The 27,537-nt window shown below is 35.1% G+C and overlaps 1 protein-coding gene across 1 annotated transcript in view; it reads left to right on the top strand.

Annotated features, from left to right (window-relative positions):
* Positions 1-20,250, top strand: part of SPTLC1 (serine palmitoyltransferase long chain base subunit 1) — a 34,124-nt gene extending 13,874 nt beyond the window's left edge. Inside the window, exons 6-15 of the mRNA XM_035569357.2 lie at positions 2,940-3,072; positions 4,736-4,865; positions 6,740-6,829; positions 7,558-7,665; positions 8,483-8,578; positions 8,867-8,963; positions 10,264-10,318; positions 14,909-15,026; positions 15,906-15,979; positions 16,468-20,250. Of these exons, the coding sequence (XP_035425250.1) occupies positions 2,940-3,072; positions 4,736-4,865; positions 6,740-6,829; positions 7,558-7,665; positions 8,483-8,578; positions 8,867-8,963; positions 10,264-10,318; positions 14,909-15,026; positions 15,906-15,979; positions 16,468-16,561 (995 nt within the window). The 3' untranslated portion in view covers positions 16,562-20,250. The remainder of the gene's footprint in view (positions 1-2,939; positions 3,073-4,735; positions 4,866-6,739; positions 6,830-7,557; positions 7,666-8,482; positions 8,579-8,866; positions 8,964-10,263; positions 10,319-14,908; positions 15,027-15,905; positions 15,980-16,467) is intronic.
* Positions 20,251-27,537: the final 7,287 nt, after the last annotated feature.

Raw genomic sequence — 27,537 nt, 5'->3', positions numbered from 1 at the left:
AGTGTAATGTTTGCTCTTGCTGAGTAAAGCTCAGCGAAAAGCTTGCAAGTTTTCATTTTTAACTGCGGTGGCCTCTTTGTCTCTTCCAATTTATTGGTTAGAGAAAGTAGGTGGTCTTTTATGCTCAAGCAAAACATTTTTCCCTGTTGGATATCAACAGCTGGGCACTCAGTGTAATAGTTAAGTCCCTGTTTCCCCTTATTCTTTATTTGCTACTGATGAGGCTTCAAAAAGAACGTTTTGGGCTGAATGTTGTTTATATCATGTTTTATTTGCCACAAGGCCAGCCTCCTTTTTTGATGCTTGTTGTCCAGAAGAAGATTGTTCTTGGACTTGTTTTTCAATACTTGAAGCAAGGTTCCTCCATTCTGTTTTGCAACCTTACTGTAGATTGTTTCATTTGTTCTGAAGACCATGTAAAAATACAGAAAAAGTTGCAAAGATTCTGAAGAAAAGACTTCCTAAAATATCTGTCAAGAAAGTAGCTTAGATAACTGCAACCAGTACTTCCTTCCAAATGCTTTGGAGAAGATAGGCTATTCTAGACTTGTACAAATGTTTTCTATATCTAATGCAGCTGGATCAAAGTGAAATACAGCAAAAGAAAACTTTCAAATAATAAGTGAATAAACGTTTTGTTTTCAGTAAAAGCCATTGAAAAAAAAACACAAAAGAATTCCTTTTTCTTTTGTTTCATTTCTCATGCTCAGGTAAACATTAGGAAAGGATTGTTCAAGATTTATAGTTTACATTCTATAGATAAAATTGTACTTGACAATTGGGAGGCTGTTATTTAGAATATTTCAGTTGGAAGGGAACCTGCAAGGATCGTCGAATCCAGCTCCTGGTTGTGCACAGGACCACCCCAAAATCAACCCTTATGTCTGAGAGCATTGTCCAAATGGTTCTTGAACCGGCAGGCTCAGTGCCATGACCGCTTCCCTGGGGAGCCTGTCCCAGTGCCCGACCACCCTCTGGGTGCAGAACCTTTCCCTCACACCCAGCCTGACCCTCCCCTGTCCCAGCTCCATGCCGTTCCCTCGGGTCCTGTCGCTGTCCCCAGAGAGCAGAGCTCAGCGCCTGCCCCTCTTATCTCCCTCAGATCATTAAGTCCAACTGCCTGACTACTTTAGGGCTAACTGAAAGTTGAAGCATGTTATTAAGGACATTATCCAAACGCCTTTTGAACACCGAGAGTTATAGGACATCAACGACCTTAGTAGCAAACCTGTTCCAGTGTTTGACCACCCTCATGGTAAAGAAATTTTTTCTGCTGTTCAGTCTGAACCTCTCCTGGTGCAGCTTTCTCCTGTTCCCACATGCCATGTCAGTGGTTCCCAGGGATCAGAGGCCAGCACCTCCCTCTGCTCTTCCCCTCCTCAGGGAGTTGCAGGGAGCCATGAGGTCACCTCTTGGCCTCCTCTTCTCCAGACTGGACATCCCGAGTGTGTCCTCAGCCTCTCCTCACAGGACATGCCTTCCAGCCCTTTTACCAGCTTTGTTGCCCTCATTTAGATGCTTTCAAGTATCTTAACATCTTTTTAAGTTTTAGAACCCAGAACCGCACACAGTATTCAAGGTGAGGCCACACCAGTGGTAAATATAGGAAGAGAATGAGCTCTTTCAGCTGGATGGCTATGCTGTGTTTAATGCACCCTGAAATGCAGTTTTGGCTGCCAGAGCACACTGCTTTCTCATGTTGAGCCCGCCGTTGACCAAAACCCCCAGATGTCTTTGAAGATATACTTTCTACTTTTACTCTATGCATATACAAATCAGGTGGTTGTGCCCTTTTGAGGAAAGGTTAGACTAGATATATTTCCTATAACAAAGTAATTTTTTTACAAAGCCCTTTCTAGCTATACCTTTGCCATTTCTGGCCAGATATTAACAGCAATGTTGATATCTCCAATAGCCTTTTAGGCTTGGTTAATGTGTATTTTTTTTATATTGGTTCATTTGAATTTACTTTCAATGAATTTTGAATAATTGCAAGAAGGTAACCTTTGGCAAAGGGTGATCTTCCAAGTCACATCCTAAAGATCTCTATTTGCCCTTCCATCCTGTGTTATTTTCAGCCTGATAAAGGATGTAATTCTTTGAATTACATTTGCTAGCAGAAGCGTGTAGTGACAAGAGTATTGCACAATTAAAATAACTGTTTGCCCGATACAGGTTATTTTGCTTAGGCACAATACTTAATGCTATGGTCACCTTTTAGCTTCTGGCTGGTTCTGAAGCAACAATTCCCTGACTGTGTTGTATTGCTCTTAATCTCTTCGTTTAGTGGTATTTTGTTGCAAACGCAGATCATTTTGGCAAAATTGGTTTGGGAAATGCATGTGTGTAGAGTTGTGTCAGTTTGTCTTAAGGATGAGTAATCTCTGGCATGGAGATGGTGACCTTTTAAATAGGCTGAATTGCATTCAGGAGGTGGTATGTGATTGCAGCCTGACAAGAACAGTTTTCCGTTGTAATGACAGCTGTGCTGTGTGCAGTGGAAACATCGTCTTGGAAGAACTGACAGTCTGCCAAAAGGATCTCTTTAATTGCTATAAATTACATTGCTAACTATTGTCTGATCAAAGTAATGATGATCCCTTGTAACAGACTGGGAACCCTGCATCATTTACTTGTGGTCTAAACACAAGCAGATCTTAATTTCCATTGCATAAGATTACAAGAGAACGACATTACTTAAATATTTTTCTAATCTATGAAAGTTTCTGATTAATATTGGGTTACTTGTCAGTTTAAGTAAGGCTGTTTTAATTGTAGCTGTTTTTTTAGGAAGGTATTGTTTTAACACTCTTCCTAAAAATGAACAATTATTTAATTCAATTAGGTTGCTCTTAGCAAGTTAGTCTTAGTTTAGTTAGTCTTCCTGATATCTCAGGCAGTGTAACTGCTTTCAACTTCGTAATTTTTCTCTCAAACAGACGTGCACCTAGAATTAGAAGACCGACTAGCAAAATTCATGAGGACAGAGGAAGCTATTATATACTCATATGGTTTTGCAACAATTGCCAGTGCTATTCCTGCATATTCAAAAAGAGGGGACATTGTGTTTGTGTAAGTACTATTTTCTCTTTGGAAAATTGCAGATTTAAGAATTTTCCTTTCAGTTTTTCTTTTATTATTGTGAGTCAAATTCATTTAATGATTTAGAAAATAATGCTGTTTTGGATCAAGTATTTTGTTGTACAAATCTCAAATATTCTTTCTTCTCAAAATATTCCATGACAAATCAGTTACTGTTTTTATCAAGGAAAAGCAGACTTGGACACTCAGCTTAACACACAAAAATCCCGTCCAAACAAAGATATACTTGTTTATGCAAGGACTAAATCCGATATCTAGACTTTTTCCTAAGAAAATGGACAGTCATATTTGCTGTTCTATTTACTGCTGGCTTTTTACGTTGGTAGTAAGGCAGTTGTTGCCCCCATGCATATTTGCAGTGGATTGGTTAGTTAAAGACTGGTGTATATATTCATGTAAGAAAAGAACAGCTATGCAGGATCAAACCAAAGATTCAGCAGGCCCAGTATCTGGTCCCTGAGAGTAGCCAGTCATGATTTGTATCTGGAAGAGTAAAGAAACAGGAGAAAGAATATAGCAATATTCAAAACTTTCTGAACCAAAGAGAAGGGTTTGGATTCAGAAATAGTTGATGGGTTTTTGTTTATTTTTTCCTATTCTTTTTGTACCTGTCTAAATCTGTAATAGTAAAGATACTCCTATTACATGTAATTTCTTGGTTTAAATTGAACATTTTATGAATAACTGTATTTGAGTGTAACACCTAGTAGTTTCAATTGATGCATTTGATTTTTAGGGACAAGCAGACACTTCTCTGTACTGTTCATATACTTTTGGATTTGTCTGTAATTCTTCTTAAGTCACTTCTTTTCGAAGTGTATGGCTTGTTGCCTATATGCCTTCTTTTATAGAAGTTCTTTCACTTCAGTTAAATCCTTTATTTTTGGTTTTCTGCGTCAGCTGTTTTTGAGATGAATGATCAGAACAGACACTATTCAAAGTGTTGGTGTATCCTGGAGTTAGGTTATTTGTACTGTTTCAGCTTCTTAGTGACTAAAGTTCTTCTCACCTTATTTAAAAGCAACTTGCTTGAAGCTACTGGTTTAATCATGTGCAGAAGGTTTGATTTAGTTGCCACTTTTGAAAGATTACTGGATTTATTCAGCTGTGAAATTACATACTCCATCATACCCAGAGATTTGCTTTTCCAGCACTTAGAAATGGTGAATAGCTCTTCAGCCACTAAGATAGGAATTTCCAAGATATATTAAAAAGCAGGTTTTAGATCTTCAGAACACCACTATAAATGTTATAGGCACATCTTTGTGTTTTTGGTCTAAGATTCAGAGTGAATGGAATGAGTGCTTCAGGAATGATTACTGGGGTATTGTACCTAGTCCATGGAATGCAGTGCTCAAATGAATTGCTGTCACGTACAGACAAAAGAACCAGTGTACACTTAAAATAAAAACTGTTGGCTTGCTTTTAATGGTTGTAGTCTGTAGGAAAGTCGCAAAACTTTAGAAATGAGTTTTCAAAGTGTAAATAAAATTTATGATTGTTTGATAAATCTGGTTTTAATATATCTAAGTACAGGTGTCTGGCCAGAGCAGAACAGTCCTAATTGTCACCTTTCTTCTTTGAATAAAAGTTAAACCAAGTGTAAACTTAGAAGGGCTTACTGTATTTACAGAGATGAAGCTGCCTGCTTTGCTATTCAGAAGGGATTACAAGCATCTCGTAGTAACATCAAGTTATTTAAGCATAATGATATGGCTGACCTTGAACGACTCTTGAAGGAGCAAGAGACTGAAGATCAAAAGGTACAGTTCCTTGAAAAAAACACTTGTACTTTTTTTGTGTCCACTCAATGCCAACATTTTTTTTTTACTGTATTCTGTAACTGGATGGGCCCAATACTTACAATCCATTATTTGGTTTCTGTAAATCTCGATTGAGCATTTAATGTTGCTTGTATAATTAAAATTGACTTTATTATGGCATTTATCAGTGTAATGCTTGGAAGTGAGCTCACAGGCATTGGTGATGGAGGAATATCTCTTCGAGCATGTGACTGAAGTGTGGAATTATTTTTTCTACAGAGCTTCTATTTTATCTTTCAGAAACTTATTCAACTATCTTTAACTAATAAATCATGCCAGTTAATAATCAACTTGAATGCCATACCATAAAGTTCAACACCAAAGTGGCCAGTCCTAACCCTTTAATTTACAGAAGCAGCATGATTCTTTTTTTAAAAAATTTTATTTTCTTAGATACCTCCCCTATCTTGCACTCAGTTCTTAATACATTCTTAGGATAACCTCTCTCGAAAAATGTGGGTCATCTTGATGGCTTGCTTCTCATTCTGACAGTAGTACGAAAGGATGTTCAAAAGCAGCTACTGAAATCAGAATCAGCAAGTGCAGATGATCTACTCAAAAGAATTAGTTGAAGAGTTATCAACATCATGTACCTCATTCACAGAATGCTGGGAAGTTACAGTTGGAATAAAGCTCATTTTGTGCTACTTAGAAAAAGTCAAGTAGATAAACTGGATTGTTATAAGCCAATCAATTTAACATCAGTCTTAAGTCAGCAATGGATCTGATGAATGCAAATTTGTAGATAATGTACTAATGAACTTTTTCCCTTACCTTTATGGAAAATGTATTTTGTCAGATAATCTTTAGATGAGTTTATGGCTGTGGTTGACGAAGTAATGATGTAATATGTTTGTGTAACACATTTGGTTTGTTAGAGCAGAGTGCTCTGATTTAGCTACATGGTTAAAGTTTCTTAATGTAGTTATCTGAATGTGAACATAAAGTTGGTGGCCAAGAGTTTAATGTAGACCATATGTGTTTAGTCAAGACATACTGACAAGGAAGGAGTAGATCTTACCACTAGAGCTGGTCCAACTTTTTGAGTGAACTGTGCCTCATTTTGGTGCCTACAACTCAGAAAAGTTGAATAGATTGTTCTCTGAATCTTTTTACAAGAACTGAAAAAGGAAAGAAGTATGACTTAAATCTTAATGATATCTTCTGATCAAGGCTATTAAAGCAAATAACAGGCAAATGGTATTTTTAAAACAACAAAACTCAAGTGATTGAAGTTTAAATTAACCAGTGCAAGATGTTCTTACAGCCTATATCATCCAGAGATCAAGCTAGGAGACTGTGACTTGAATATTGTGAATACTTCTGGATTGTGCTCTTGTAAAGACACAAGAGGATTGTGCTTGCCTTGAGAATCTGGGTGCACAAACCAGTTGCTGAAAAGCCTTCTAAATACACTAATGAGGGAACATATCTATCTGGCCTGAGTATAATAGAGACCAAGATTTGCAGAACTAGTTCTGTAGTTGTATGGTTTGCATTTTATGCATGAAGATTTGATTTTATGCATAATGGATTGATTATGGTTTGCTACAAAACAGGGCATTTTAAAATCTTGTGTATGAGTTAGAAGCTTTAAAAATATTACAAAATAAATAAAAACTAGTCCAATGAGGCATTTCAGCTTTTGTTGCAAATGATAAGTGCTAAGTTTTTAAATTAAAGTAAAAGGTTATTTGAAAAGGCGACCTTATCTTCCTTTCCTTTCCATTACCTTCCTTTCCTACCAAAAAAATTTCATATTTTCCCTTGTTAGTAACTATTGATCTGAACTGAAACCATATCTTTCTCTGAAGAATCCTCGCAAGGCCCGTGTAACTCGAAGGTTTATTGTGGTGGAAGGATTGTATATGAATACAGGAGACGTTTGCCCTCTTCCAGAATTAGTAAGTGGCTTCAGTTTGCCTTTTAAACTCTGAATGTGAATACCTGTGACTGATGAAATAGTAATATTGTATTGTTATGCCAACATTGACAACCCCAGCATACCTTTTTTTTTCCACCTTCTTGCTTTCTGAAATGTTTGTGAAATGTGGATTACAAATCATACGTTTTTTGAAATGTCTGATCAGGATTAGGAATCTGAAGTCTTATGTAAAGAGACTTGCAAATGAATATCAAGTTAAGGTCTTAATTTTTACCCTGTACAATATTACTGTATTTGCAGCCAAGCTGTATGACACTAAATCATTAAGCTAAAATTAAATAATTTTTTTTTTTTGTAAAGAAATTGAAAATAAAAGAAACCTTCACATAGCTGTCAAACAGTGGCTCTAAGGAAAACATTTGCTATTCAGCATACTGTTTTTTGTGCAGGCAATGGTCTGGTAGGTAACAGAAGACATGCTTTGAAAATTTGTCATATTAGAACTATTTGATACACCAAAAAATATATATTTTTTAATAGTCTATAGCCTTTGAAATTGATGAACTTTACTCGTATTAAATGTTGAAACAATTTTGAAGGCTCTTTAAATGACAGAACTCTAGAGCTGACGTTTTTGCAGTATCCAAGCTATTGTACTTGTCCTTCCTTACCTTGTCTCCTCCACTCATTTTGTGACCAAATTCTGATTGGGGTGAACTTTATTTTATATCATTTGCACTGTTTTAGATAAAATTGAAGTATAAATACAAAGTTAGAATATTTTTGGAAGAGAGCCTTTCCTTTGGAGTCCTTGGAGAACATGGGAGAGGAATTACTGAACACTTTGGAATAAATGTAAGTGCCATCTTTTTGTCTGCTGTTCTTGTTATGAAAAAGATTTGTGCAGAAACAAATTGCACAACTGATTCCTTTAAAATATTTACTAGTGGATGACAAAATCTTCAACATACTTTTGTGTTTTTCAAGTTATCAGTCTTAAAGCATTCATGTCTCTGCACTTTTCTTTTCCCTGCTCCTGCTTACTTGAAGTAATTATTTTAATTCTTTATTTAGTGAGGAACATTTTAAAAAACAACACAAAACAAACAAAATTTTTATAATTTTATCATTTTATCGATTTTATCATCATCAGATAATGGTTGCACTGTTTTCCAGCCCCATACACTTAAAAATATCATGCATCCACCTTTGAATATTTAAACTCTGATTTAACTAGATTTTTTTCAATTGATTTTTAACTCTTACTGACTGCAGTGGGTCTATGTAACATCATTAAAGGACAATCTCACACTGAATGCTTTGAGGAATTGTCACTGTTTTTGGTATGATGTTTTTTGTTTTCCTGTTCATGTTTTGCACATGCCTAGAAAAGAATAATCCTGTGTAAGTTATATATAGATATATAAATCTTAATTTCTAGAGTCCCATGGCAGGGGGGTTGGAATTAGGTGATCTTTCAGGTCCCTTCCAAACCAAACCATTCTATGATTCTTTAACATGATTTCAATTGAAGCTTCATTTTTATGTGTGATGAATCTTTTCTAGTATTCATGTTAATACAAAACAAGATATATACTTGATAGTTTTATCTTACATATAGTCTTGATGTAATCAAAGGCATCTCTTAATAACTTGTTAATTTAACTTGCAGATTGATGATATAGATCTTATTAGTGCAAACATGGAAAATTCACTGGCTTCTATTGGAGGATTTTGCTGTGGAAGATCTTTTATTATTGACCATCAGGTAAGTCAGGTCTTGTTTTTATATGATGTGGCAAGATCAGTTTCATGAAAATGAGTTACTAATTAGTATCTATTTTCAGGGAGTATTATGTTATGCAACATTTGATTCCATGTATGGACTTTCTAGTTCTGTGAAACATTGTAGATGCATGGAAGATCTATTTTTCAATACTTCCGTGAACCTATATGTGTGGAGAACAGGTTGTTTAAGTATGAGTAAATTACCTTTTAAAACATTGTCTATACTGTTGTAAATGAAAAAATGTGTTGTTTTTTTTTTTTTACATAGCGATTGTCTGGTCAAGGCTATTGCTTTTCTGCATCTCTACCTCCTTTGTTAGCTGCTGCTGCTATTGAGGCTCTGAATATTATGGAAGATAATCCAGGTATTTAATTCAAGAAAATCTTATTCTTGAATCTTTCTTAACCCAAAACTCACAACTCATACTTCCTAGTTTGATTTCTCACCCTTTTACTCTTGTATGTCCTCTCAACTTTACAAATAATTCATTTTACATTAATAGTTTTTACTTTGTATTATTTCCCATCCTGCTTTTCTTTTTGACATCTTTGGTGTTTCCTCTTCTTTCCTTCTTCCAGCTAAAAATGAGTGAGTTTTTGTGGTCAGAAGGGAAAGAGATTGTAATCACTGATGACCAAATATGAAGTTTGTTTTCTGCCTTATAGACTTGTAATAGGCTTCTTCCTTGTACGTAAATACCTTTAACACAAATGGAGAAAGGGAATGTTGCAGAGAAAAGAATGGGAATCTATTTCCTCAGGATGGAATAACCCATTCCTTTCCATTTCTACTCCATAATTTCTTTTCTCCTCCAAGTGAGCATCCAAGCAAGTATCTCCAGCAGGAACATGTTGTGAACACCAGTGATTGTGGCAGCACCAAGTATGGGGCATTTGAATCAAGTTGTCAGGCAATAGTTCCTGCTGTTTGAGTCAGAGAATTTCCCTTGTTCCTAGAAGCTAAGAATGACTTTTTTGGGGTGAGAGACTTATGATAAGGACGGGATTGGCCAAGTGTTGTTGTATTTGTTTTTAACCTTTGTTACCATGAATTGGTTGGAGGAGATGTGCAGAGAGATATAGTATTTATTTTGTTCCAAATAAATACCACTGGGTGGTCTGTGTAGTCCACACCTAATCTTTGCAAGTTAAACGAAACACGAAAAAGAAAGAGTAAGTCAGCTGTAGTAGAGGATCAGCCTCTTGCAAGGAAAAGAAACAAGGTTTATAGATCCGTGAGCCAAAATTTCCTGTTTAAGAATCTACAATGAGTTGATAAAAGGATCAGGGAGTAGAGTCTTCATGGCTGTAGGTGTTTTATAGATAAATCTATAAACAATTTAGATCTACCATTTCAGTCCCATTTACCAAGTCTTTGTGTCACGCTTGACATGGAAATGTGGTAATGGAAAGTGATGCATTTATCAGGTCTTAAAAGCCTGCCATTTCCTTGTAGAAATGGGAATAAGGAATATTATGAAGAATAGTGAAGAGAATTAGTACTTTTTATGCATACATATATACATTATAGATATATATATATATATATAGTGTATATATATATATAGAATAAAAGTCATATTTTAATTTTCTTTCCCTATTTTTTAATATTTCACTTATAGAAATATAAAGTAGAAACAAGATATATATTTTTTTTTTATCTAGACATTTTTCAGACTCTCCGGACTAAATGTGAACATATGCACAAGGCTTTACAGGGGTAAGTGTATTTTCTGTTTGGTTTGAGTAGCGATATAGTGAGAGGGAGCAGCGTTGTTGTTGATTTGAATGTGACTTTATAATCCCAACTTTAAAGATCTTTCTTTGCCCAAAACTGTTTCTGATTTTACAGATGCTTTGACTGGGATTATTATTACACTTAAATTATATGTCCGTTAAAGGAAGAAGGTCTTCCTTTTCCAGCTCTCTCTGTTACGCTACTAAAATCAAGGTTCCAAGTTCTTAAATCCATTTACAAGTATTGGAAAGAGATTATACTTTTATTTCTTGTGGGGACATTTACAAGCCCTAAGACATTTAAGTCTTTAGGATATAGCTCTCAATGGTACAAAGTTTCGAAGCATACTGAAGGAACAACCTAAGTAAAAGAATTTGTCATGATGGTAGTTTGTGTTGTAGCTTAGCAGATACACTTTCAGATCACTCAAAGTGCCTTGCAATCAACTTTAATACAATATTGTTCTTACATATAAGACTTGAATGTTAAACAGTAGTAAAGTATTGATTATTCTGAAGGGATACAGGAAACTGCTAGAATTTATCTGAAAAATCAGGATTCTCTTTAAAATTCTCTTTAAGACTGATCTGTTTTTAAAGATGTACTGAGTCGTTGCTTTATTTAGTATTTTACCATTAATTTTCTTAAAGTTTTCTTTTACGTATTACAGAAATGAAGAAAAATACAGTAAAAAAATCTGTTATTAATTATACTGCCTGGTTTTATTCATTTATTTTTAGTGTTGGTCATTTATTCTGTACAAGTTGCCTGTTGTGCATCTCTGTTCTGATAGGAGTTTCCTGACCACCCCATGTTTTATGTTAGAACTTCACTTCCATTCAACTTCTTTGGAATAATCCCACAATAAAATAATCCTGGTAGTCTTTTTGCTGTGTTTTGTTTCAACGTGGGTCTAAAATACTTAGGCTTTGAAGTCAAAGATACCCAGATGCTCTTATGCTTGAAATGTTTTGCAGGCACTTGAGAACTATTAGTGTCTCTTCTTTGCTAGTATGTTGTGACTGAGCTAAAAGGAGAGTAACTGTAATGTTTTTCTCTACCTGTTATTCTGAGGTGGTAATTATAAATATGTTTAAAATACAGGAAGAAAAGACACACAAGTAGAATTTATCAACCTTTTACTTGTGAATATCCGCTGCGAAACAATGGCAGTTAAGACATGGCTGACACTTTTTTATCCTGTGGTTTATTCTACCTTTTCACTTAAATTCTGTAAGTGATCATATAGTCGAAAATAATAAGTACGCAAAATGCCCAAGTGTCTGCTAATAAGACTTTTGTATTACGAAAAATAGTGGGGTAATAGAGAAGTTCAGAAAAAAAATAGCTAAGGAAGTTAGTTCTCAGTCATAGTAGGAAAGAACTTGCAGGACTTAATAATACCAGGTGACTGTACAGCCCTTTAGCAGGTAACAATAAATGTGTAAAACAGTATCAGAGGGAAGACTTGAACTAATATTTGCAGGATCTTGTGTATTTTTTAATAACCATGCTAGAAAAAATGTGCAACAGTTCAAAGACGAGATAAAGTTTTGAGAGAGGAGTTTTGTTTCTTCCTTGTCAAGCTGTTACATTAAATACATTCATCTCCCATGCCTAACCATGGCTACTGCTTGATTCCAGTTCTTTGTGTTCTTCTTGTGACAGAGTGGAGCTAGCTGTTAGTTTAACAGAGGGACAGTAGAATCGTGCACAAAGAAAGAGAAAAAGAATGTGTAGCTCTTCTCCTTTCTCATAACAGAACAAATACAATGATAATAGTAAATTAAAAACAAACTTTTTTTAGCCAAAGTGTAACTAGCCTTTAAAATTTAGGACTCCTTGTATAAGGACCAGTGCATGGTTAGTGTTCCAAAAAATGTTGGTCTCTGAATGGACAATGGGAGGAAAATCATTAGTGTTGTAAGCTAAAAGAATGACTGGTTTTGCTTCTTGTGGGTGTAAGCCAAGTGCTCGTTTGTGGAAGAAATGTAAGAACTCTTCTGAATCCCTGATTGAATTACTTTCTTATTAGAATCATAGAATATCCCGAGTTGGAAGGGACCCGTAAGGATCATCAAGTCCAACTCGTGGCACTGCACAGGTCTACCCAAAATTTTAGACGATGTGACTAAGTGCACATTTGTCTATGGTGGTTTATATAGCGTAAGAGAATGCTGTAGGAGATGGGTCGCTAACATACAGCAGAAATAATCCTGACTTTCTAAGTAATCTTAGATAATGTGGATTTCTGTCTTGTTTTTTTTTTAAATGTCTAGAGTCTTAACAAATGAAGAAGCTCTGTTGCAGGGAGTTGGAATGGAATGGGGAAAGAATTTTTTGCTTGTTCAAAAAGTGTGACAGTAGTAATTAGTATCCCTTAAATAATTCATTACTTATGGTGTATCTTATAGCTGGCTGAGAATTTTTCAGTGAATCAAGTTTTCTTTGGGGAAAAGCAGATTTTTCTTTTTAAGATTTCCCTTTCTGGAGACACTTGATTTTTTTTTTTTTTTTTTTTTAGTGAGACCCCATTTAAGTTTTCTGTTAGCAAAACTGACAGAAATGTTTGGCCTTCAGCTCTATGACAGACTTTTCATGGAGAGTTCCCTACAGCTCAGAGCTTGGACTTGCCATTCAGTTCTGCAGCTCAGCCTGGTGGCTGAGGTGCAGAGAGCCTTGAGGTATGCCCTCTGGGAGAGCGCGCTGAGGTTACCTACATACCAGCGCATTAATGTCAGGAGGCATCCCTGGTCACTGGAACATGCTTGTCTTTTCCGTTATATTGTTAGAATGGTCTGTGGCATGGATTTGGCCCAGGCTGAACAGCACTCTTTGAAATGACTCCTGGATGCGGTTCAGGAGTTAGTATGAGCCAGGAAACATTCCCAATAGGCAGTTGGGATGTGGCCACCCTGAGTTGGAGACTCAGACTTTTAAAAGTATGTATGTGAGTCATTCCCTACCCATTGGCCTCAGGGCCAGCAAATGGTCCAAGACATATTTAATTTACTAATACAGAACTAGCCTTAAAAGGAGTGTTGGAGTTCAGGAGACTACTTTTGTTCCTTTGTTACTTCAAACTGAGACTTTCTTTTTTCTTGTGTGGAAATTGTTCTTTTTTGAAATCTTTATTTTTCCAGTGTTTTTATGGAAAAATGAATTCTGATTTCAGGAAAGTTACAGTGTGCGTGCAATTAGATTCTCAAATATTTGTTTAAATTTAATTTGGCATAGATTCAGAAAAAAACAGTTAATACTTCACATGAATGTTAAAGTACCTTCATTGGAAGACCTGATGCTAAACTCTTGGATTTCTTCAAAAATTGGATAGGATCAATTGACTAGTTCAGTTTTCTACAGCTGTAACTGATAGAAGTAGTTTTTGGATTAAACTTAAGTTTGAAACTTGTAAGCAAGCCCCTATGAGTAAATGTGGAGCTAATACAAAGCATGTTGTATGGGCAAATGCGCAGAGTTTGAATGGAAGTGTTAAAAGCCTGCTTCCTCCTCATCTTTTCTCACTTATCCTTTGGGGGGACAGTTTATTTATTTCAATTGGAGAATGATGTCTAATATATAATTAGAAACTAATCCTGTGCTTGTCTTAAACTGGATAGTTTTTTGAAGGGAAGTAACTCAGTTCTGTGGATGATTATATAATATGTCAGGACTGTAGCAGTCAAAGTCTAAGATACTAATTAACAGCTGTCCCCAGATACAGACATGGGAGTAATTCTGTTAAAATAACTACTTTTTAGAGGAGCTTCTGACTAAGTAGCAGAAGATGTTTTAAAGCTTTTCTACAGGAAATAAATAAAAATCAAATGCTGTGCCAAAAATTAAACTTGTTTCTTCATCTCACATAAGTGAGTAGCAAGGTTTGCTGTTGTTTATTTTGCTAACAAACTCAAAAACTTGAGTTCACTACCATGTTTATATTAGTAAAATACATGCCCTAACCCTAACAGTCCTCCTACATCTTTGGAAGGATCCTTTCACAGTTTTAAAATCCTTTGGGAATGCAGGACCTAGCTATTGTTACACAAATTTGCTACAACTACATTCAGTAAACTCCTTAGGGAATATACTCACTTGGTAAGTTTTGTTGCTTTTACCTTTTGCAAACTGAAGTGCACATATGTTTTTCCTGTATTAGTATTGTAAATTTATGATGAATACTCCAAGCTAAGGAAATAAGCAGAAACCCTGCAGAACAGCTAGAGGAAAGTAAATGGATGCATCAGAAAAAAAGTGTTTCAGTACTATAATTTAAATAATCTTACTCAAACGTTAGCTAATGTTTTCAGGATTGCATAACTTTTTTAAAGAATGTTAAGAGGAAGCATGTCCTTATACAGTTTAATTTTTGTACTGTGTATACTGGTACGGAGAATGTTACTTTTGCTAATGAACAGCTATTCCTTATGCAAAACAATGTAGTATTATTTTTTATGAAATCTTCGCTCTTTCTTTTAGCTCTCCACCTGGAAAAGAGAAACACATACTGCCTAGAACTTCTGAACTTGTTTTTGACTAGTATGTCGTTAAAAGTTTCATTATTTATTTTAGGATTTCTGGCTTAAAAGTAGTGGGAGAATCATTTTCTCCAGCATTGCACTTACAGTTGGAAGACAGCAGTGGATCTCGAGAAAATGATGTGAAGTTACTGAAGAGAGTTGTGGATTATGTAAGTGTCAACACAGCAATTAAAATTTATTGTTGCTTTTCAATGGGAATTATGAATGAAATGCAAGTAGGTAGAGTGACTTGTTGGGTAACTTTTGTTGGAATGCCTTGCAGGAAAGCTGCAAGAAACCCAGTTTCTTCACTGACTATAGGCCTAGTAAACACCATCTTCTAATCATTTCTCACTTCAGATATTCAGGTTTGTAACATTTGATAAAAATATATATTTCTTTTTAACTTCAGAAAATAAAATTTTCATATAAATAGTTGCTTAGGAAACATCTATGATATTCAAAGGAATCCATGTTATCATTTGTTCTGCTGATTTATTTTAACCTAGCATTCTGTAGTTTTGCTTGTTTGAGTCAGTGAACATGCTTTTTTTCTGTGTGTGTGAAGAATCCCATGTTTTTTATATAGTAATTTTTTTCTATCTTCACATTGTCTTTCTTTCTCCAGTATAAAGAGTTTGAGGTTGATAAAGGTATTCTAGATTTCAGGAGGCATGTAAACAAGACTATACAACAAACTCTGAAGTTGATTTTGCTTGATAATACATTTAAATTTGTTTGGATAGCCTATTTAATGCAGTAATTTTATCTAATAACTTGTAGAGGAAAGCTAAAAAAGCTATGCCTAACCTCTTCTGTTTTATATGTGTATCCTGTATTAAAATTAAAGATGCTTTTTGCACAGTCTTCAAAAATTCCTTTGCAAAAGGTTAGTTATCCTGACATCCAACTCATAAACGTTAGTTATATGTAGTCAGCGATCAAAAGGGTATACACCATCAGAAGTTCCCAGGTTGACTGCTATATTTTGTTACGTACAATCAACCTTCTGTGTTTTGTCCTGTTTCTTTCTGTACTTTCATCTGAAGTGCATGAATAGTGGTATTGCATTAACTCAGGCCCGCTATCTGGAGAAAGAAGAAAAATGTCTTCCTTCACCCAGGTTAGTAGAAAGGCAACATATTATTTCATTTTGTGGGATGTGATGCTTTATGTCTTTTCATACCATATTGGGGGGTTTGTTTAATAGTCTGGATAGAATAATTGGTTGTGTAAAGAATGGGGGAGGATGAATTTTGAGTGACTGCTACAGGATGCTAATACCCTGAAATAACAACTATATCGAAACTACATGAATCTTTGCAATCAGCATGGTACTATCTTTGCCTGTTTACCAGACAGGATTTCCATGAACTGCACATCTGCAGGTAAAAAGATAATAAAATTATTGTGCTGCTTATGTGTATGGAGGACAGGGTGGCAAGTAGTCTATTTTCATTTAATCTTGTGCCTTGTGTCTGTTTGAATTTGAATTCATAATCTTTTCCCTGGGGATAGTAATTTTAATAAGTTAAAATAAGTAAAAGAAAAGCCTAAAACTGAAGACAAGGATTAAAGTATACTGTGTATGTTTTGGTATTCTTTTTCTAGTATTCGAGTAGCAGTAACTGTGGAACAAACAGAACAAGAACTGGACAAAGCTGCATCACTTATTAAGGAAGCTGCGCAGTCTGTACTGAATTAACCTGTGGTTTTGAATTCGTCTTTCCTCAGATTATAAGGATAAATGTTTTACACTGTATAGTGATTTCCACTTTAGATACTCAATTTCATCTGCTGATGACATTGAAGCCTGACTAACAAGATTGTTCCAGAATGCTAAAAATGCAGTGAGGTGTAGAATGCTGAATTTCAGAAATGGTGAATGACACAATGTACTTACAACTCAAAAATTACCATTTAGTAGAATTTCTTAAAATGGAATGTGACTGTTGCATGTAGGCCTTTTTCCAAGTTTCATCTTAAGAAGTCTTAAATTTATTCCTTCAAACCCTTAAATGTTTTCAGACAGAGAGATCATTCAAAACATCTAAAAGGTGTATTTTTCTCAGAGTATTCTCAGAATGTACGAGCTTCAAATAAATTTCAAAGAAATTTACTTTTTTCAAAATGGAAGTTCCTAATACTGCTGAAAGCGAGAGAATAACATATCAAGACATAATTTTGTGCTGCATTAAGTCGTTTATATTGAATTATAGAGGGAACTTCAATTTTTATTTGTTTTTATCTTTGTCTAACCATTTCTGGAAGCAGTTTTTCAAAATGCCTGGCCAGATATTCAGTTATCTAAATGGTAAATTCATATTAAACACTGTTTGCTTACTGTATTTCATATGTAAATATATGCATTTTTAATATTATGGGTGAGATTTTTCTTGTTATTAACTTAAACACTTAAACTGAAACTTCTAAGTTGTGAAACTGATAACAATTCAATTACAGTATGTTCAGTCAGGGGACCTTTGCAGCAGTCTTGAAGAGGAGGCATAAACAACAAGGAGTATGAACCAAAGTTTTGAAATGGCAACCGAATTCTAGCTTATTCAAACAACTTTGAAGCACAAAAATGGTGTGTGCTAAGTTATATCTCTAAACAGCTGCTATGTGTTAGAAGGGAACACTCTGACAGCTAGTAAGAGAATAGATGGTACAAGTACTACTGAAATACAATCAATATGTGCACATAAAATCCCCACGTAATTCGATAGTAATATTTGGATATTTATGCTGTTGGGATTTTCAGTAAGCACAAATGGATAGAAACATAACATGAAGCAGAGGAAACTGGTAAGGAAGGATGACAGTAAGCTGTATCTTTTTATAAAATAAAACTATAGCTATGTATTTCAGCATTTTTTTTAAGAATGCCTGTTTAAAAAAACAACTTTGTATTCTGCCTGATCTGCATTTGGGTTGTTTTGTACTTATGTGGCTTTTTGGTTGCTGCTACAAGGACTACAGTACTATTTTAAAAGAAAGATCATTGTTTAAATAAAACACTGTATGTTTGATTCAAATTTTTATGTATCACATAATTAGCATGATTCAACTGTATTTTGTTGAATATTCTCCATCAGATAATTATACTTAATGTCTCTTTCAGTTGATAGTGACTCCATCTTTGCAGTGGTTTTCTGAACTCAGTACATTTAGATGAAACTGCTAAAGTTGTTTGGGCACTTTTGTCAGTGGTGCTGCTGGCACTAGAAATATTCAAATCATTATCTATGTAATGTAGAGGAATCTTCATTTCAACATGAAAGAATATTATTATTACATTGACATTTATGTTTTTCTCTCAACGGTGAGTAAAAGCCTGTGAGAAACCAACAACTTAAAAGAACAAAAATGTGAGAATGGAAGCTGGTTTGTGTTTTACAAGCTGGAACTGAAGTGCCTTCTCAAGAACAATCACCCTTCTCAGGGCCTTCAGAGATTTTGAGAGATGGAAATTAAAACTTACCACTATACTTTGAGCTTGTGAGCCATTTTTGGTTTAATAATACAAAACTTAATTTTCAAATAAACTCAAGCCTGTGACTTACAGGCTGGGAACAAATGAGGTGCTTGTATTCTAGTGCAACATAATTGTTTTGAAGTTTAAGGTAAACCTATGAAGGTAAATATGTAAATGATTAGCATTAAAATATGAGATTGCAGAATCTGTACTGCTTGCATTTTCTATTAGGTTGTCTGGAAATAGGGGAAAACTTTTTTGTTGTTCTCTTGAGAACTAGCAATAAGCTTTAGATGTATTTTATTGGTTTTATTATTGTTTTGTTTTTTTGTTGTTTGTTTTAAAATAAAGTGACAACACTTAAATTGGCAGGAAGCAGAGTGGAACTTCTGGCAATTTCAAAGCCGTAACTAAGTTGTTCTGATGAGGCAAAAGCTGAAGTATATTGATAAAAGATACCACTGATTCATTTAGCAAACACATACTCAGCATTAAAACATTGGTTAAACTGCCTTTGACAGTTTGTTTTTAATAATTATATAGGAAATTAGCACTTAGACTGCACTAAAGCAGATGCCTTATTGTTAATAGCAGTTGAAGTATTGTTATTAATGTGCTTTTTACTGACAGGTTATATACATGGTCTCTGGGAGAAATTAACAGGCTTAAGCAATGTAGCTTGTGGAGGGAGATATCCCTTGTCAGTTTAAGCAAGTCTGGCCCTCTTCACTTTCACTCTTCTGATAAATGTCCCTGTTTGATATGGCAAACAAATGAGGGGAACAATGGCTGGGGAAAAAGTTGGTTGGGGTTAGTGAGACAGCAGGTGATTCTGGTTAAACTTTTGACATTAGAAAATCAGAGTGGAAGCCTGCTAAGGTGCTTAAATTCTCAGTGCTCTAGGCTGATAAATGTATGAACAAGCCTGTTTTAGTTGCTTTGTGGTTTTGCTTAGATGAAGTGGGACTTTTTCACCCATTTCTTCAGACACTGGAGTGAGGTTGGGGTCTTAGAAACTTGCTGGAAACCTGTTCGGCAGGATACTGTGAAGTGAATCCAAAGCATAAGGGCCCGATCCTGAACATCAACATTTCTATTGGGGAAAAAAAAAATCTGGATTCTTAATTTTAATTCAACTTTTTCATTATTTTTATTTTACCCTGCTAAGTATTTGGAACAGAGTTTAAGCTGAGTGGAAGGAAGCGTCAGGATGATAAATGGGGATCATATTATATATCTTTTTTTTTTTTTTTTTTTCACTAAAGAGAACTATGTGGTAGTTGAGAAGGAATGCATTATAACTGTAATAAGGTGGTCATTTATTGAAATTGTTCTGTTGAAAGCAGTTATTTGCAATATACAGGGACTGGGATAGGCTGGAAAGAATTTATACTTTGAAGGTATTTTTGCTTGAGGAAACATATCTATGATTTTTTTAAGCCAAGTGATCTGTTTTTCATGCATGTTTAAAAAATAGTTGATTGTTATTTGTATAGGTTCATTGTTTTTATAGGAAAACCTACAGATGCCTTTTTCTGTTTATTATAGTAATCGTAATTTTTGGATAGGAGGTGAAATGCATAAGGAAAGTATTAAGCAAGAAGTAGAGGTATGGCTGGATAATTTTGATTTTTTTTCCCACTTCTGAAATATAATCCCAGTCACTGCACAGAATGGTGTACTGTCTCCTTTCTGTCACTCCATCTGGACTTTATTATTTTAAACAGGGTTGTGGAGTGTTGGCATTCACTGATCTATGAAGTTGCTACCGCAAAAGTGTCTTGCATCTTGAGATGACTCGAGAACTGTACATGAGCTGTAAATGCTGCTTAAACAGAGGAAATATTTACAACTAACACAAAGCATTTGTGCATTAAACTGTTTCAGTGTCCCAATAAAAGGAAGTGTCTGGATAATGTTTCTTGTTGTGTTTTTATGTTCTTTGGCAGTTTCCATGCTAATAAGATAATGGACTTAGTCTGTCTTGCTGGTGACGGATTGTTCAGATGTTCGTTTCCTGTCCCGTGTGTGCTAGGTCATTCCAGAGTAAGCGTAATAAAAGTCACATACACGATAAATCAGCTAAGTTGCAGATTGCTGGAAGGTGGAAGTACCTGTCAGGGAAGGACTGATCTATACACAACCACTTTCTAGTTCTTAGGTAGCAGGTACTTAGGGAAACTAGACACTGGCCCAGATACAGTTTAGCTGTGACACAGTATGAAATATCTGATGTATTGGCAAACCCTTAAGTCCAGCTGATATATACCCAGCTCTGAAGGACCTTTACAGAAGAGAATACTGAAGCTTTGCCTGTTGTGTTACATGGATAATATTTGTCTTTACCCCTAATATTAAAGGAATTATCACCTGGCTTTGGATATTCTTGGGGTAACTGAGCTGTGTTTTCCAATAGGGGAGCGAGCCAGTGTTGGCACCAGTGAGTAAGTACTGGAGTCAGAAGTAAAACATTAATTAGCATTGGAAATATAGTTAACCAGTGGATTATACATTTGATGCAGAGCCAAAGTGAAAACAGTATAGCTGTGCAGACTTAAGATCTGGGAGGAAAGAACACTTAAGGCATGTAAAATAAACTCTTCAAGAGATCTACTTATAAGTGTTAGATGAAATACATACTTTTATCTCTTGGACTACAAACCCTTAAGCTTGTTCTCTATATGTATGCATCTCTTGTATGGACCAGGTCTCATTACCAGCGTAATGTAACTGCTGTTTCTATTAAGTAAATAGATTGGAGATGATGAGAATGATGTCCAATACTCAGGAGCAGTGCTGCGTCAAAATTGACTTCATTTAAAGATACTCTAGCAAGAACAACTAATGATGCTCTGAAGTATTGGCCTAACTCAACCATTGCCACTAAATGGCAATAATTCTTGATGCTTGCATAATTCAAAATTTGGTTTCTATTGGAGTAAGTATTTTGATGATACTGAATAATATATCAGTAGATGTTGGGGGGGGGGAAGATAAATGATTTAAATTCATTGCACTACAGTAAGTACATGTTAATGATGCTAATGAAAGAATAAAAAAGGTGAAGTAACACTAGCACTTCATACTAGTCTGAGAGCTTGCTTTGACTTTCTGTAATCATTTTTCACTGGCTTGGATTTTTTATTTTCTTTCACGTAAGATTATGAAATGGCTGTTCTGTAAAGTCAGTTGCTATGAGTTTGAATATTAACTTTTTTGTTTTAATTTTATTCGGGATAATGTTTTTATAATCTGACTTAATTTAACACATTTGTACTGAGTGAAATTTTGCCTCTGTGCAAATGGTGAATATGAACTTCAGATACAAAATAGATACAGGCTACAATGCCTGATCAAGAATTAGTAGTAAATAGTAACCAGTGTTGGCAATATCTACTGAGTTATCCATGTATAAAAAGGAAAAAGTTAAGCCAGTAGATATATGAGGATTGTTTTATTGAGATGTACTTATTTTTCTTATTGTTAATAAGCAAATTTTTAAGACTTTGTTTATACCTAAATTGCTATCTTGAGAATATGAATGTTAAAAAGGCTTGATCTTTGTAAAACCTTAAACATGTTAAAAATTCGCTGTCTTGTTTCTCAAGTCTTCTGTCATTTCACGTATGTTTGTTTTCCCGTCATCTTCCCAGTTTCTCATTTTCCAGGATGGCCACCAAAAACAAATGCATTGTTAGTTGTTTAAAAATTACTTAAGCAGTGAGGTGTTTGGTGTACAATAGACCATGTTTTAGTGATTATGTCCACATTTCCTGAAATTAGAGACATGTTCCTGTTGCCAGGTGTAAGGCAAGGGATGTGCAGAAGGTTGCTTTAAATTGGGTTTTTAATTATGATGGGCTTTAAAAATGAATTGTATTTATTAGGTGATGATTCCAATGAAAAGGGAATTACTCAGTTGCAGTCATGTTAGTCGTGCTCAACTGTTACTGGATTCTGCTGGTGTATGATGTGCAATTTACAATATATTTTTACTTGAGGTTTAAAGAGCAGTTTGAAGTCTGGAGAACCGTATAGTTACTCAGCTATCAGTGGACATTTTTTAAGCACAGAAGGAGTTCTGTTGTCTTAGTAATTTGTTTTTTGAAACCGTAGAATTAAGTACAGGTAAAATATCACAGCTGCAGTATCAGGTATGTTGGAGCTACAGGTTTAAAATGGAAATAATAATTACAGTAATACATGAAGCATAAAGAGCTCATTAAGTGCTTGTTAAGCACTAACAATAAGTAATAAGGTAATAAGATGTAAGAACATAAAGTGATGCAATGGAAAAAAATGGACAGCAGGGTCCTACCTATCATTAATAATGATAATGGGTTTCAGAAGTTAATTATTACCAGAGTTGTTGCCTACCCATTGTTTGTCCACCAAGTCTAGGGAGTAACAATGAGTCTAGGGAGTAACAATGCACATCGGAGAATGGTGTGCTTGATTCTGAATACTGGGAATTGCTGTATATCAGAAATTGTGTTCATAAGGAAAGAATCCTAAGTGTGTGATAGTGGCTTATTGTGGCTGATCTAGTATCAGGTAGTGGCTGACCTCACAGCAAAATTAGGTACAACCGTGAAATCTTATAGAAACTAGAAAATGAATAAAATTATATATGTTGTTGGCAATGTGGAAGCAGAGTACAATGTGTGATGACAAAGGGAATATATTATGTATCTATACATCTTTCTATGAATACGTTTGCTATGCTGGACTGAAAGTGTTGAAAACAGCTGGGTTGAAAAGAAAATGGACCTCTAAACAGTCTTGAGCAGAGCTAAGAATTGGTATTAAATGGCAAGGTTCAAACAAGTTTGGGCTATTTCAACCTTTAGCATTAAAAAAGAAAGGGTTCAGCATATTGTAGTGCTTTGTCTACAGATACTTTTTGTGCCGCCAATGGGGCAAGAGATGTGTAGTTACCCCATTGTTAAAGAAATTTTTGTTGTCACAGAAAAAATAACAGCAAAATTTGCCTTTGGGGTAGTTCATTATGGGACTTTTGATGGGCATTGTACGAGTTTCATGCTATCCAAATCATTTAACATCTTACTCAGAGAATGAAGGGACTGGCACCATCCTTTACTTATGGTAAACAGGAGTAGCCTCAGAAGTCTTAGGTTGTTAGTATACACCTTGGTGTGTTTATCATCCATTAAGGCAGTAGTGATGGATTTGAGGAGACAAGTAGAGCCATAGAATCTCACTGTGCAGACAGACTTTCTGTTCTAGCTGCTCTGTCAATAGCCGCTTCAATAGTACATAAACTTTAAAAGCCATTGATTAATCCTGCTTGTTTACTCTTTACATTTATCGCAATATATGTTTACTCTTTAAAAGCATTATTGCATTTGCCAGGCATTAATAGCAAAGAGAACTTTGAAACATCTGCATTACAGGTGACCCTAGAACAGCAACTTCCAGACCAATGGATTATTTCATATGCTCATGTACTTACCAAAAGAATCCGGAAGTTAAATGGGATTAAGGTTTTCTCCAAAGATTCAGGCGTGGGTCATGTACCCTTGTTACCACTTTTCTTGTGAAAGTACCTTGACATTATGAGATAATTACTGTAGTTCTCGCAAGAGCAAGCTCTAGGTTTCTCAGCGTAGGAGTATCTGGCTGCATTTGACAACAGTCTTACAATATATTCACGTTATTTGCAGTTTTCTGCCTGTTTGTAGAGTTTTCAATATGGGAGCTCTCCAAGACCTACATGAAGCTGTGCGGTGTTCCTGAGCAGTAATCAAGGAACACAATATATGAGAGGCTACATGAAGTCATACAAAATACCTTACTTAACAAAAAAATAAACTGTTTTCTTGGCTGTTGACTAATTTTCTTAGCTGTTAACTACTTATGTTGATGATGTTTCCCTCTGAGGGGCATTACAATGTCTAGGCAATATTCTTGGTGGCCAGCATAAATACGTGTGGTCAGCTACAGTTATTTATGTTCATAAATGCTGCATCCACTTGAAATAACTATGCAGAAATTAATGTAAATTTATGTTATTACATTGATGTGGTATTTGTTATCCATCCCATAGTAGAGAAGATCAGGAAAAGTGCTCTGCAGCAGACAAAATGCTTTCATTGTTAAAGGAAAATATTTCCCTCTTTCTGATAAGTGAAAAGAAATAGAAATATGTGGGTCTTTTTTGTGTATGTGAGAGAGAAAATACACTTTTTTGTTGTTCCTTTATTGTATGTCATTTTTTTCTTATACCAATAAACGCATATAATGCAAACACCATCTATGCAAGAACATGTTTTAAAGAATATGCAGTTAAAACTTCACATGCCGTTAATAAGCAACTGCTTTCTGATGACTTTTATATTTGTCTTCAGAAAGAAGTTGCTTATTAATATGGATACTATATAAATGTATGTGTATATGCAGTGTCTATAATGCATTATATATACTGTACATGTGTGTATGCTGTACATATGTTGTTTAGGGATCTGCAAAAAGGAACAAATAATGTCACATGCTATCTGCACCTTAACTTTCTGATTTTGGAATTCTGCCTGACACAGGAATTTGTGTTTATTAGGGAAATTTTCAGCAAGTGATTGCAGAAGTGTAGCAGGCTGTTGGTTCAGTCATATAGGCAAAGAGAAACTTTCAAAGTCAATGATGAAGTTAGATGACAATATGTCCTCATGTTTGCGTTCACTTAAAACTGTAGGGTTTGCATTTAAATTTTGAAAATAAACCAGTTCATTATTAATGTGTTTAATATTAGTTTTAAAATTATGTTAAAGCTTGTATTAAAGTACTAATAAACAGCAATGTCTCATTACCACAGGGAAATCCTTAAAACAGTTCATAGGAGTGTTTTGAATTCAGAAAGACATTTTGAATTTACTGTTTATTTATGTGTGAGTATATGACACTCAATAATAGAGGAAAACTTACCATTTGTACAAGTATTGTTATCTTTAATGTTCATATGCTGGACCACTGTTTCTGTCTGGCATAGGATTGCTTTACTCCAGAGTTTGTGAAGTGTAACAGCATGTTTTGCAGTGGAATGGTGAGAAAATACGTTAATTTGCATGAGTGTTAGACAGAGACATTTTACTTATTTTCAGTGTTAGCCAGGTAAGCTTTCTGGCATCAGTATTACTGTAGAGCGTAGTCAAATCATGAGGTATCCCAGTCAAGTTTGGTGCATTGCGTAAGGATAAAACTAAGATGTAGAAATAATATATCAGGGAATCGAATGTATTGGTTTGTGTTAAAGTTGTGGTTTCACTCATTTTATGCGCTTACTGCTGCTAATACCCCTATAAGAAAAGTAAACTGGTGACCACATCATGTGTACCAATTATTGTTTTTTGTCTGACACCCTTTTAGACAAGTACACTGTATATGACCCTTTTATGTTATGGTTAGAGCATTTTTGTGGATATTCTGATCCTAATTGGGAAACTGTAGCTAAAACAACTGTATTGAGTATTAATGGTGCTTTTTACCATCAGAAAACACAAGTCTCTAATTCTGACTGGATCATGTGAGCTAGCTTGGCCTACTGATCAGAACTGAATTTCTAAAGGTCTGTCCAGCAAACTTTTCTCCTTTTCCCTGGGTTTTGGCCTATTATTTAACAGCCAAAGTTAAATAGCTCGGGTAGGCAAAAACAGATTTTTGTGAGGTTTGTCAAACATTATTTGGAGTCTTGAAGGGTATGAACAAGTTGATATTGAGTATTTTGTTGAATCCTGTTCATACTAACTGCTGCATTGATTGACTTGAGAATGGTATTATGGAAGGCAACTGTAGTATAACAGCAAGATCAAGAAAGCAATACATTTACCCTCAGGCAGGTGATTGTGTTTTTGACCCAATATGGCTTCTTTAATCATTTAGCTATACAGCAGATCTGAGAAGGCTCCAGATGGAGAATGAACCTACGACCCCCTGACATAAAAACATCTATGATACCAATTACACCATCTGTTGGTCATAAAACCACATTCTCTATCTTTTCTTTGCTCTTGTGTTATACAAAAGCTGAAGGGTGATATTTGGAGCTGTTCTAGTTTATCCATGCACTTTAATGCAGAACACATTTTCACAGAGAGGGAGAACAAAGCACAATAGCACTAAAGTTCAATTTACATTCTCAGTCAGTGAAAACAAAAATGAAAATAAAAAACAGTTGTTTGAGTCATTATTTATACTCAAACTGTGGCTTCAATTGTAATTTCTTCCCAATGCTTGTGATTTTAAAAAAATAAAAATAAACCACCAACAACAAAACAAAGAACCACCACCACCCAAACTTCTGAAGTCCCTGCATTGAAAGATGATCTGTAATGATAAAAATGAAATTAAGGCAGCATTGAGATTTGTACAGATCACATTGGTAGATGCCTAATACTAACTTCCACACTTATATAGGATTTGTATTTGGTTTGTAGTGTTTGGGAAGGTAGAGTACCTGTGAGTGTGGAGTACTGGGAGTATATGGAAGTTTAAGACTTGACCAGTTCACTGCACTCACAGAATCCATCTGACTGGACTGGACTCTTCTGTAAGGACTCATTGCTCAGACTCATCAAACTAGTATTCTGAAATACCTGATAGACTCTGAATTTGGATTTTGTCCTCCTGTAGGCAGAATACTTATCCCTAAGTGGATCTCAAATTTTGTCCTCCTATGGATAGAATACTTATCCCTAAGTGGCTTACTGTGGTCAACAGAAATGACAAAGGAATACTGAGAGCTGGGATATAAGGAATGATGTATTGAAACAGTAAGTGTTTTGTATTAGGGATAAAACTGAAGGTGTAGGTCCCTCATAGCAAACAAATGAGGAGATGTGTGCTACTGGTGCAGAACTGACAACTGAGATGAGGTAAGTTTTCAATCTTTTAGGAGTATTCTGTTCACATTGTACAAATTTTCTTTGTGGTGTTTGACTGAGTTGTGGTTCTGGATAGTAATGGTTACTTATGAAAGCTGTATCTTTAAATTCAGTGACTACTTTTGCATGTGTTGCCTTACATCAAGAGCAAATTGGACAGCTATACGACTGTATAGTGGTGTGTTAAGCAGTTTTCAAAAAGACCAGAAAGTTGCTGCTATATTCTACATGACCTATGTGTTCTGTTACCATGTCTGATGGTTCTGAGCTTTGTGATAAATATAACCCCTACAACATCTCTTTTTAATA

Source organism: Cygnus atratus, chromosome Z (assembly GCF_013377495.2).
Source record: "Cygnus atratus isolate AKBS03 ecotype Queensland, Australia chromosome Z, CAtr_DNAZoo_HiC_assembly, whole genome shotgun sequence".
Classification (NCBI taxonomy): Eukaryota; Metazoa; Chordata; class Aves; order Anseriformes; family Anatidae; genus Cygnus; species Cygnus atratus.
The sequence above is the reverse complement of the archived record's forward strand: the minus strand, read 5'-3'. Positions and strand labels throughout refer to the sequence as shown.